Source organism: Trichoderma aggressivum, assembly GCF_033847375.1.
Source record: "Trichoderma aggressivum f. europaeum strain CBS 100526 chromosome Unknown scaffold_052, whole genome shotgun sequence".
Taxonomy (NCBI): domain Eukaryota; kingdom Fungi; phylum Ascomycota; class Sordariomycetes; order Hypocreales; family Hypocreaceae; genus Trichoderma; species Trichoderma aggressivum.
The window spans coordinates 72,502-84,646 of record NW_026946418.1 but is presented as its reverse complement, the minus strand read 5'-3'; the positions used below and the strand labels follow the sequence as shown (position 1 = coordinate 84,646).

The 12,145-nt window shown below is 52.7% G+C and overlaps 3 protein-coding genes across 3 annotated transcripts; 1 reads left to right on the top strand and 2 right to left on the bottom strand.

Annotated features, from left to right (window-relative positions):
• Positions 1-521: 521 nt before the first annotated feature.
• On the bottom strand, positions 522-3,243 carry Triagg1_9364 (uncharacterized protein; the record flags this gene model as incomplete). The annotated part of the gene is made up of 3 exons (XM_062904313.1): positions 522-1,703; positions 1,818-2,288; positions 2,380-3,243. The coding sequence occupies 3 exons, from the start codon at positions 3,241-3,243 to the stop codon at positions 522-524; spliced, it is 2,517 nt and encodes an 838-aa protein (XP_062751658.1).
• Positions 3,244-4,462: 1,219 nt separating this feature from the next.
• Positions 4,463-6,496, top strand: Triagg1_9363 (uncharacterized protein; the record flags this gene model as incomplete). Its single annotated transcript, XM_062904312.1, has 3 exons — positions 4,463-4,740; positions 4,821-5,206; positions 5,274-6,496. The coding sequence occupies 3 exons, from the start codon at positions 4,463-4,465 to the stop codon at positions 6,494-6,496; spliced, it is 1,887 nt and encodes a 628-aa protein (XP_062751657.1).
• Positions 6,497-7,223: 727 nt separating this feature from the next.
• Positions 7,224-11,716, bottom strand: Triagg1_9362 (uncharacterized protein; the record flags this gene model as incomplete). Its single annotated transcript, XM_062904311.1, has 5 exons — positions 7,224-8,735; positions 8,829-9,311; positions 9,376-10,336; positions 10,429-10,720; positions 11,533-11,716. The coding sequence occupies 5 exons, from the start codon at positions 11,714-11,716 to the stop codon at positions 7,224-7,226; spliced, it is 3,432 nt and encodes a 1,143-aa protein (XP_062751656.1).
• Positions 11,717-12,145: the final 429 nt, after the last annotated feature.

The window sequence follows — 12,145 nt, the reverse complement described above, 5'->3', positions numbered from 1 at the left end:
ATTCAAAGGGTGGCCCGTTTTGGGGTTTGGGGCCGGTTGCACAATCCCAGTTTTTCGGCCCCCCCCCCCCCCCCCCCCCCCCCCAGCAGCAGCAGCAGCAGCAGCAGGCATCTCAGCCTCACAGCCCTCTTCGATGCTGCCCCCTTTTTTCTGCTCTTCCATGCTTAATACTTGGTTCTAGTGTCTGCTACTGTTGCTACCCGACGACATCTTTCTGATATTTGCTGCCAGTGGCTATGTTTCCCTTAGTAGTTTCGGGCATCATTGCTCACTATGTAGCTTAATATTGGAAACACGATATGCTGTACTAGCCAGTATTTCTCTTCCTTTATAATCATGTTTTTTATAATTCTTTAATAATACTGTTTTTTCTTTCTTTCTCAGACATTCTTTGTTTTAAACACTATTGAACAAGCCCATGTTATTTTGATACTCTTCGTTTCATCAAACCCCCATGTAATCTTAATACTCTCGCCCTCATCAATCCCAAAGAAACAATAACAAGTAGTCATAATCCCCGGTTAGTCCGCACCCGAGTAGATTCCGCGCTTCGTATCCTTGGCAATAAGTCCCGTCAAGCTCTTTTCCGGCTTGGGATAGTCTGGTCTCCCGCCCAGGATATCAACCACCTCTCGCATGTCCAGCCAGTGCGCTATCTTGGGTCTTCTGTTCGGCCAGTCCGTGTGCTTCTCCTCCAGCTCCTCGATTGGTGTGAAGACGACCTCGGAGCCTTGGATGCCAATGACACTTGTGCTGTTGGGATCCTTCTTCACCCGGTTGTGCGCGTTGCGGCCATATTCCTCCAGGTGCTGCATACACTTAATGGCCAGTCGAACGGCGCGGCAGCGGTCCATGGGCGAGGGAACGCCTCCTTGCTGCACGTGTCCGGGGATGCTCTCTCGGCTTTCGAATCGGTCGTGCGCCTCCTCGCGGATGATGCTGGCAATGAGCTTTGCGTCGTACACCTTGCTGGCCTTTTCGTTGACAAGAAGCAGGCGACCGGCGCGGGACTGGCCCTTGTCCTTGCGGAAAACCTCCTTGAGGTGCTTGACGTCCGCATTCAGCATCTCGAGGCTAATTCCCTCTTCGGGAATGTAAACGGCAGAGGCCCCCACGCTGAGGCCACCCAGCGTCGCTACATAGCCCGAGCGTCCACCCTGCGTCTCGATAACAAAGACGCGGCGGCGGGTGGCCGAGGCAGACTGCTTAATCTTGTCGCAGTAGTTGACCAACTCGTTGAGACAAGTGTCCGAGCCCAGCGAGTACTCGGTGCCGGGAACGTTGTTGGAGATCGTGGCCGGCAGGAGACAAAGGGGAATGCACAACGATGGATACTCGGTCCTGGCCTTGCGCAGCTGAGAGACGGCGTGGAAAGCCTCAAAGCCGCCAACAATGAAGAGGGCGTCGAATTCGTACTGCTCAATGAGGTTGGCAATCAGCTCCATGCCGGATTCGGAAGGGAGCTCGCGGTTGGTGCCAATCTCGGAGCCGCCTTTGCTTGCCCAGCCGTCAACCTCGAGCCAGTCAAAGGGCCGCACGGCCCCGAGGGGGGAATCGCCGTGGTGGCGAGCGAATCCGGCGAAGCCATTGTGAATGGCAAGGGGCTCGTGCCCGCGAGAGAGGCAGTATGCAACGGCCGCGCGCACAGCGGCATTCATACCACCGGCAGGGGCGCCGACGTTGATGAAACCAATTTTCATTCGCTACGCAAAGAGTTAGCCAACGTGATTGATAAATGAACAAAGAGAAAGAAGAAGGAGAGAAGGAGAGAAGGAGAGGGAAAGGATATAGGGTCGCAAAACTGTGGCAAGACTGACGCTCTTCTCGGGCAACTTGTGATCATCCACCATGACATTAGTCGTCGTCAGGTACGACTTGTACTGGTCCGAGAATTCGGTATCTCGGAGGCTCATGGCCTTGTCGAAATCTTTGGCATCGACGGCAACGGCCACTTCCTTGGTCTCCTTGACGGCCTGCATAAGCGGCTTTCGCACAATCTTGTTCTCGTTGATGGCAATGAAGCAAGTTTCGGTCTCGGGGGTGGCCTCCAGCACGGCCTTGACGGCTTCAACACCTTGTAGCGTGGCGAGCATGCGGTCGTAGGCCACTGCGGTGCCTCCTCGCTGGACGTGGCCCAGAGTGGTGATTCGGGTGTCGAGGCAGAGGCCACCTTCGCTCTTGTCGGCCAGGAGGTCCTTGATTTCGTCGGGGGTGATCTTGGTGCCGTCTTTATCACGGGCGCCCTCTGCGACAATGACAATGGTCTTTCGCTTTCCCATGTTACGGTGCTGTCGCAAAGAAGAAAAAGGCACCATAAGTTAGCTGCATAATTCTCATATCTAAAAGAAAGGTAAAATGCAATTGCGTATTATAACTTACCCGCTGGACGACAATCTTCATGTCCTCTCGCCAATCCTGGTCTCTCGGCCGCTCGGGAATGAAGACAAAGTCAGCTCCCGTCGCAACTCCAGCTAGAAGCGCCAGCCAGCCGCAGTGTCGTCCCATGACTTCAATGACGAAAGCACGAGAATGTGAAGAAGCCGTTGCTTCAATGTAGTCGACCATTTCGCAGATACGCGAGAGGGCCGAGTAGCAGCCGATGGTGGCATCCGTACCTGACAGATCATTGTCAATGGATCCGACCAGGCCGACAATGTTCAGATGCTTGTACGGCGCAACTTGCTCCGGAGTCAGCTCCTTGTTGTCGACAAGTTCCTCAAGCAACGAAGGCCATTCCGCCCGGAACTTGTCAGCACCGGTCAGAGAGCCGTCGCCTCCGCAGATAATGAGGGCGTCAATGCCATTGAGCACCATGTTCTTGGCGGCCGTCAACCGGCCCGGTCGTTCGTAAAAGGCCATGCATCGAGCTGTTCCGATGAGCGTTCCACCTTCGGACAGGAAGCTTCTGACGTCGTCCCATCCCATCTGCCGGATGAAGTCGCCGCCCTGCACCAGACCCTCGTATCCCTCGTAGATGCAGAACGCATCGCAGCCCATGTGAATGGACATGCGGACAACGGCGCGGACAACGGCGTTCATGCCCGGGGAGTCGCCTCCCGAGGTCATGACGGCAATCTTCTTCTTGAGCGTCATTTCAGTCGGTAGATTCGAGCCAAAGGCTGCCGTGGTGGTGTATCCAAGTCCGCGAAAGAGAGCCCGCCAGATTCGTCGAAAGAAGCGGCGGAAGGTAAGGAGAATGTCAATGGGCCCCGGGAAGAATTCTAGGTAACTCTGAAGAGGCATTTAAGAGGGCCTGCCGCCCGTGAGCTCAGGGATGAGCAAAATTAGGAGATGGCGAGCAAATGATACGGTATGGAATGTTGGTGTAGTTCAAAGTGGCATGAGGGGAATTGGTAGACAAGAAGCTCTTATCGGCCCTTAAATGGATGTTATCAGCTGGCGGGGCAGTTTCTTTTTTTTTTCTTTTGCCCTTTTGGGGGTTTTATCTCTCTCTCTTCCCAGCACTTTTACTTTTTAAAGATGTGGAATAATGTCGGAGAAGAAGAAGAGAATATAGTAATTTTCCAAGAGGGATGAAGATTGGTGCTCAGAGCTTGCTGGGTTCAATGTTATCGCCGACAACAAGATATTCATCATTCGTCATTACAGCTGACCGACCCCTCCTACGTAATTAGTCGGCCGTTGCGCCTCCAGCTGTGCTACCGAAACTGTAATTGGACTCGTGAATTCAGCGCCCAGATCCTGATCCTGATCCTGATCCCGCGCCATATCGCATGATTGCCTTGGCCCGATCAATGCAATTGGGCATTGACTACAAGCACCACGTAATGGCAATGAAAGAGTGAGGGAATTTGGGAAACCCGCCGGCCGGTGAGTTGGACAGAGTCGAGAGACGCCGCAAATCTGCGACAGGGCTGCACTTCCTACAGCACGGAGCTCCGGCAGTCGGCGGCTACTGCGCTAGGGCCCCCCTGTAGGAATTCTCAGCACTGGACTGGAGCTTTCGGAGCTTTGCGAGCAGCAACGGCGTAATACATGCGAGTACATACATACTCGTACGGCTGGCTGTCGCCACTAGTGTAGCTCGAGGTCGCAATAACTTTTGTAGTATCGCAGTCCATGTGGGCTTTTTGACAACTTGAACCCAGCAGAGCTCCAGCGAATGCCCACTTGTAGCGCTCATCAGTCCGCTAACTCGATCACAGGCAAAGCCACGAGGCTGCCGTCTCATGTCACTGCGCACCCACTTGCTGAGTGCGGGTACATACGTTGGCTCCGCAGCTGCCCATCCAGCGCTAAGCCATGTAGCAAATCAGCGCTGCCTTTAGCTGTCCCCCACGCCGACTCTTCCTCCAACCACGCACCTGTAGCTCTCAGCCTCGTCAAGCTGCAGCTCCAGACCTCCGCAAGACGCCGCGACTGGTCGCCATTCGTGTCGCAATCCATCTGATGAGGCCGATGCTATTCACAGAAGAGCTTCTGATTATCGATTAGCCCCGCCATGTCTTCAGGCGACGGTCCGCCGCCGCTCTCACTGCGGCCGTTCCCCGTTGCCGACCAAAAGCCCAAGAATCTCGCCGAGTTCATCGCTCGAGTCAACGCCCAGCCCGGCGGCTTCCGCTCCGTAACAGAAGACAAGCTCCGCGAAGATTTAAAAAGTAGCGAGAATTCCGACGGAGCGGCCGATCACGATGAGGACATGTCTGATGCTGGGGCGGACAACGACGTCGCGGAGAAGGATCCCAACGTTGCGCGCATGGAGGTCCTGAAGAATATCGAGTAAGAATGGCCTATACAACGACGATGATGACAACCCATTTGCTTGGCTCAAGATTAAGTTGTTGACCCTACAACCGCAGCATAGCCAGTAATATTGCTCTGTTGACTCTCGACTCCATGTCCCTCCTCCTCTCCAAACAGAACCCGACACAAGCTGGCTTGACCCTATCTCAGCAGCTACGCGACATGGTCGGCATTGGTACTCTCGGCGCGGACAGACTCAATGACTCCAATTCCACACCGGCCAAGACAAAAGATCAGGAGGCGGTTGCTATGGGCTGGACCATTATGGAAATCAACAAGACGAGGGACTCCGCACAAGAGGCTGCTGCGTTCTTGGGAAAGGAGATCAGTGCAGAGAGCAAATACTGGGAAGACATCATTTCAGTCAGGAAAGCTGGCTGGTCTGTATGCAAAGTCCCGCAGGAGAGGCACACTTTGGGTGTGAGATTTGGCTTTTCAGAGGGTATGTCGCGCCTTGCACAATCCCAATGAACACACTTCGCTGTGTAGCAACTAACCCGCGTTCCTAGCCGCTCCCGAATTCAAGAATAACGGCCTAGCGCCTATGAGACGTGGTGACAATGGGTCGACAGACCTTGATTTTGGTCGATTAGGCGGCGTATCAGAAGCTCTTGTCGTGACGTACGAAAGAGATGGCAAGGTGCTTGGGAGATCCACCACTCGACCAGCCTCAGAAGATGGCTCGTTGGAATCACGAGTTCTAGAAGCACGCAACACCATCTTCTCACAAGAACTCTGGCACGAATTGACCAAAGAGTCGCGGTCGCTAGCCGCCTACGATGTCAGGCCTGAAGGAAAGAAATTGGTTTGCCAGGCAGACGACACAACGAAAATCACCTTTGAGCTACTACCCTTGGAATCATGCCCCTCCCATGACGAGAACCTTCCGGAGAATGGCCTGGCAGAAAAGACGTCCATGGCGTTGCACGTTCTCCTCAGCTATGCTCATCGGTATAACGAGCTCATGAGGATTCGGCCTGTTCCGCCTCACATCTCTCGCACCTCTCGCCAGCAATCCTACGCCCTCCTTCGCCCCGTCCTCGCACGCACAATGTACCTCAAGAACATTGAGGAATCCATGCAATACGTCGGCTCTCTAGTGAAGACTCTTCAAAAGGCCGGCCTCCCATCATCAGTCATCCTACGCACAACTCAAGCCAGCGCCTCCGACCCCAATTCCCGTGGGCCGAACCAGCTCTCCGCATCACAGACTCTGGTCCGCAATCTTCTGCAGACGCAAGACTTTACCCTCGAACTCACCATCCTGCCCGAGATATCCTTCATCATTCGAGCCCGTGCGTTTAGCTTCCCCGTCACGGCGACGTACTACTACATCCTCCTCCCGCCCTCGTCGCCTCTCCCGACCTTGTGTCCCCCTTGGGCGGAAGGCTATCCCAGCGTCCGAACCCTAGGCGACTACCTCCGCACCGTCGTCGTCCGCGTCCTCACCAACCACTTCGTCACTCTGCACGCTTCCGGAGCATTATCGCACGACGAATCAACCGCCACCGTTGCAGAAACTGCATCCAATCGGGATCCCGTCGACAAATCCAACATCGACATCCACTTTTCCATGGAACACGAAGACAACGACGAACTAGCCCTATCACTCAGCAGCCCCTCGCCAAACGGAACCTCCAACACGTGGAAGTGGTCCGTCGGCAGATCTAGTGAAACGCGTTCGGCCAAGGACGTCATCGAGTTGGTCGCCAAGGAGCAAGAGCTCGCTTAGAAGGATGAGCAGCTCGCCGAGGGCAATGGCTATACCTGTACGAGTGCTCTAGCCCGAGTTGATGATTGGCTCACGACGGTCACAGACAGAAGAAGAACAAGTTCAAGAAGGGGGGGATCTACAATATGACGAGACGGCGGAAGCAGAGGAACTTTGGAAAGATGACTCTCCTACCTCAAGTTTCGATGTGTGACTAGCAATTGGGGCCTGGGTCTTTTTTGTTTCAGGCAATACGGCAAAAATATATACAGGGGTTACGGAATTTCGTTTAGTGACTGGACTGGGAGTCTCTGGTAGTTGCAAGAATATATTGCTTCGTTGGGATGTTTTTCTCACTCGTAATCGTGCATGCACTACAGAGTCCAGAAAGAAAGAAAAAAGCTCGATTTGTTTGGTCTATATTAAGCACATGATTGTTTTCTCTCATTTCATTACTTCACACATCGTCGTTTCGTCTTATGCCATCCCTTGGTACAAGGCCGTTTCGTCTCGCTTTCATAACAAAATCCGCCCTCGGTTGGTTGCTCGCAATCCCGCTGTCAGCAGCAAAGAGCCATTTCACCAATCCTCATCAAACCCAATCTATCAAAAAAGAAAACAAAGCAAATCGGCATCCGCCTCCAAAACGACCACTCGCGGATCCACGTAAAACCTCGTAAACACAATAGCAAAGAAAATGAGACAGAGACAGAGATCCTATCCATCTCAAAATGATATTGCTCGCGCATTAGCGGCCACTGAAAAGGAACTTGAGTTCGTTCACGCCCAGCCGTCCAATCTTTGAGCTCTCAGCTTCATCCAGCGCCGCCTCCACCATTTCCTTCTTCCGCTCCTGAAGCTGGACAATTCTGTCTTCCACGGTTTCCTTAGTCAGAATCCGATACACCTTGACCTCTCTCATTTGACCGATACGGTACGCACGATCAACGGCTTGCATTTCAATGTACGGATTCCAAAAGGGATCCATAATGACGACGCGAGAAGCCGCAGTAAGGTTGAGCCCAGCATTTCCCGCTCGCAGCGACACCAGCATGACTTTGACGTCGCTCTTATCACGAAAGTCTCTTGCCGCGACAAATCGCTGCTCAGCGGACATGCTTCCGTCGTATCGCCTCAGCTTGCCCGGATAATCGTCGTGCCACGCAGCAACCTCCAGCAGATCCAGCAGGAGAGTCCACTGAGAAAACACAATCGTCTTTTCGCCAGTCGCATGAATTTCCTTTAGTAGATTCATACACTCCGACACCTTGGCGGCAGGCAGCCAAGTTTTCCGCAGATAGCTCATGTACTTTTTGAAAGCGGCTTTATTCTTGGACGCTTCTTTTCGAAGAGTCTTCAGCATAGAAGGCCTGATTTCGGCCTTCTTGTCCTTTCTCTTCTTCTTTTGCTTCTTTTCCTTTTTGATATGGCCTTGCTGTCCCGCTTCCGAACCACTCTCAACCTCGTCTCGCACGATAAAGTCTTTCAAATCACCATAGCGATCCACTTCGTCATCTTCGTCATCTTCATCAAAGTCGTCTTCGTCTTCGGTAGAGCTGTCGCCCTCTTCTCCTTCAGAGGTAGATGGCTTGATAGATTCCGGCATATGCACCTGCTGAAAGGCCTCATAGGTGAAGCACTGCCTAGGATCGAAACGGCCACGGCACACAGGGCATTTAGCCGTCACCGTATTGGTATCATTTCCTTGCTGAAGATTCATAGTCGCTGCACTATCCACCAACTGAGAAAGACACTGCTTACAACTATCATGCCCGCAAGGCGTGTAGAATGTTGGCGATTGGACGGCGTCGTAGCATATAGGGCACTCAAAGGCGTCAGCCTCCTTTATCCTCGCCACGATGGACGCATCCAGTTTCTTGACCAGCTCAAGCATCTCTTCACTAGAGATTGGCGCAACGTCATCCACATCCAGGTTGAGGTGAGGGTGGCAGCATGCTTGGCGGAGTCGAAGCAGAAGAACTAGGATGCTGGAGTAGTTTTTCCCTACACTGCCCTCGCGAAGATATTTGCTGAATTGCACTTGGGACTTCTTTTCCAACTGGTTGTAAAAGTCGCGCTCATCTCCGGATAGCTCGGCATACACAACTTCTTCCATCTTCTTAGGCAGCCTTAATATCGGCTTACCATCTAACTTGGAATCCTTTTTGCGACGAAGCATGACTGCTTTGAGGAGAGCGCGGAGCCTACTCATGGCGACACTTCTCGGATCGCCGTTTCGGCCAAAGAGCACACCAAAACTCTGCAAACCGATTCGATTTAGTTACATCCAAGAATTTCAAGAAAGGATAAAGGGGGTTGATGAATGGAGAGGTGGTAGTCGGGGCAGTCTTACCTTGCGAAATTGGTCCCAGATAGAATACGGCTTTATCCGAAGGAAACAGAGTAAGGAGTAAAGTTCAAGGACTCCGTTCATCATGGGAGTTCCGGTGAGGCACCATCTATGGGTGGCATTCAGCTTGTGGCAGGCTTTGGCGGTCTTGGTAGTGTGGTTTTTGATGCACTGCGCCTCATCGAGGATAACCCGGTGGAATTTAGACTTCCTCGGGTTAAGAAGCGGAAATTTTGCTGCGTTGGCTCTATCATTGAAATCGATGTTGCGGTCTGCATTGTCCTCCATAAACTTATCAAGGCGTTTCAGCTCCTGGGCTATCGTGCCATAAGTAGTCAGGACGACATCATACTTGAGTAGATCGTCGGCCGTGGCCTTTTTGTTGTGGTATACAAACACAGACAATCGATGGGAGGGTTTTGTTTTCTTATAAATCTCCTCTTCCCACTGTCGAATCAAGGCCAGCGGGCCAATGATTAAGTTTGTCTAAGGCCATGGTTAGCTCCAGTAACGCAAATGGAGGCTACACGGTATGTTAGTTGAGACTTACTTTAGGGCGAGATTGGGCCGGACGTGATAGCATGAGAGCCAACGTCGATATAGTCTTTCCAAGACCCATATCGTCGGCCAGAATACCACCTTTGTTGGTACCCGTCTCCATCTGCTTCATCCATGTCAGGGCCAGCGTTTGGTGAGGGTAAAGAGCATGCTTAAGCCCTTCCGGGGTTCCATCTCGCTTGCCCTCTGGAATCTCCATGTCGGGACGGATATTTTGCAACAAATCATCCAACTCCTGTTCCGTTACTCTAGGATCATGGAAAGTGTCGTTGAGATAATCCATTAGCTGGCCAGAAAGAGGGTCGCCATTGTTATCGAGACCGTTGGCATAGTCGAACATGCTAGTTCTGTTGATGATGTCTGACAATGGCGTTCGACTCTGGCTCGCAAGAACCGGGCCCATAGGCAGGTTAGGCCTCAGAGGAGGTCCGGGATATGCTCCAGGCATTTGTACATACGGCATCTGATTGTTTCCAGCAAAAGGTGTGCCTGGGAAGGACTGGCTCACAGCTCTGAAAGACGGGAGCTCAAAGCCATTACCAAGGGGAGTAGGGGGGTTGCTGCGCCCCTGGAGTTGTTGCGGGTCTAAAAGACCTGAAAACTGGTTATGCCCAAAAGACGGGTTCGCCATAGGTGCGGCCAAGAGCGAACCCCAGGATACTGCTCCGTCATGAGGCCCGCCACCAGGGGTGATGACCTCAAGCTCGTCATCGGAAGCGATTTCTATAGGAGCTTCAGGGGCATTAGAGCGTTGCGTCGCCATAAGCCTGGAAAAGGCAGAGGGCTGGTGGGAGCCCGAGCTTCGAGAAGGTCCAGAAGCGCCCCGGGCCGAAGACTGCGAGTCCTGGCTTGAGAGACGCAAGGCCATCTCCCTATCTTGCTTTTCTTGCCGGTGACGCTCTGCTTGCCTATATTGCTCTGCGATCCGCGTCGAGTCGGCATCGACATCAGCCCTGTCTTTTACGTCAGTGCCAGGCTACAGAGAAGCAGTAGCAATCAAGTACGGATAGAAATGCATTTATATAGGTAGTTAGGTGGTACATACCCAGTCAGATCGATAATCTCGACTTCGCCGTCTGATGAAGGAGGGTCATATGCCCTTGAATAGCCACCAAACGGCGATGGCGTAGTCCTTCGAGACTTACTCGACTCACGTCCAACACTCAGATGAGCCGCGTCATAATTCCGCTTTCGATTCAGCATTACCAGCGAGGGGCTCTCTCCATTCTCGGCAACCTGCGGAGCCTGTCTCGGAGTATCCATGACGGCTGAGGAACGATGCGATCTCGAGGCTCCAACAGGGGCCGGCGTCGCTGTTCGGCTGTGGTCTGAATTTCCTGACGCGAAACAGGTCAGCGTTAAATAGTTCAACTACTCCCAGACGGGAGCTGATGGTGAGCCTGAAGGGGAAATGACGCCTCGAGAAGCGCCCAAGGCATCCAAGGAGAAGCGCACAAGCGGGCACCTTATACGTCACACAGAGAGTTGGCAACAGGAGCCAAGGAGGGCCTGATGAAACAGGCAGCTCCCGAGTGACTGAGACCTAGCCGGTACAGAATAACGGAGACTGTGGGATAAAGGGGGCGAGATGCCACTTGTTGATGGAATCAAGCTAGTGAGGTGGCGTGAATGCAGTGGGAGGCGAAAAGTGAAAAGATGCAAGGGAGAGAAGAAGAAAAATGTGCACGAAGCAGCTGACAAAAGGTGAAGGGGGAGGCGATGGCACCGTGAATTCGATGCTCTTTTTCTTTAGGCTTTTTCTTGGAGCCGCATGGCTTGCCCGAATGATGCAAGGAGAAAGTGAGGATGAAGTTGGGATGAAAGTGAAGAGTGAAAAAAGTGAGGAAGAAGAAGGAGCCCGATAATCCCCAAACCAAGCAGATAAGGACAAAGCAGTCGAAAACTTGGCCCATCCAAATTCAACGACGAAAAAGCGCACGTACTCACTTTGCGGCGACGACGCTGGAGCCTGTGAGGCCTGGCTTTGGCTTTGGCTTTGGCTTTGGCTTTGGCTTTGGGCATGTGCATGTACATGTGCATGTGCGGCTCCAGGACCACCTACTATCAGAGAAGAAGAAAAAATGGCATCGAATCAGCATCTTGCACAAACGGCGTCATCAATGGCAGTGGAGGGCTCTCGTACTCGTACCCTCGCCGGCATCACCACCGGCAGCAGTCTTGGACTGTAGCGTCCTCAGCATCCGCTTGAGCCTCACAATCTCCCTCCTCGCCTCGTCCCGCTGCACCTCGGCATCCTCCCCGGCCTCGTCCTGCAGCGAGTCGAGAATCACCTCCTGAACCGTCAGCTCCTCCTCGAGTGCCTGGCGATTCATTTGGGATTTTGGAGGGTGTGGGTGCTCTTCTATGCGCTGTCCTTGTTCTATTGGCAGAAGACGACACCGAAAACACTTTACAAGGCACCCGGGGCTGTGCAAAAGGAGCCAAGCTTTGTCTCTGCTGCCTCTCTCAGGTAACCGGGCCAGATTTAGGCAGAGAGCGATTTTTTTTTTTCGACTTGATCCGGCCCAATGGTTGTGTATGGCCGCCTCACACGGACGATGTTACACCAATTATTACTCGGTAGAGACAGTCAAGTCAAATTCCGGCTTAGAAGGGGATGGTCAAGCGGGAGAGTCAGGAGGACAGAATTGTATATAAAGAAGAAGAAGAAAAAGAGTAAAGTAGAGAATATACAACGATATGCTGTTGTAAGTTTGATGTAAAAGAAGTGATGAGATGGATGATGTATTGTGAAAGTATAG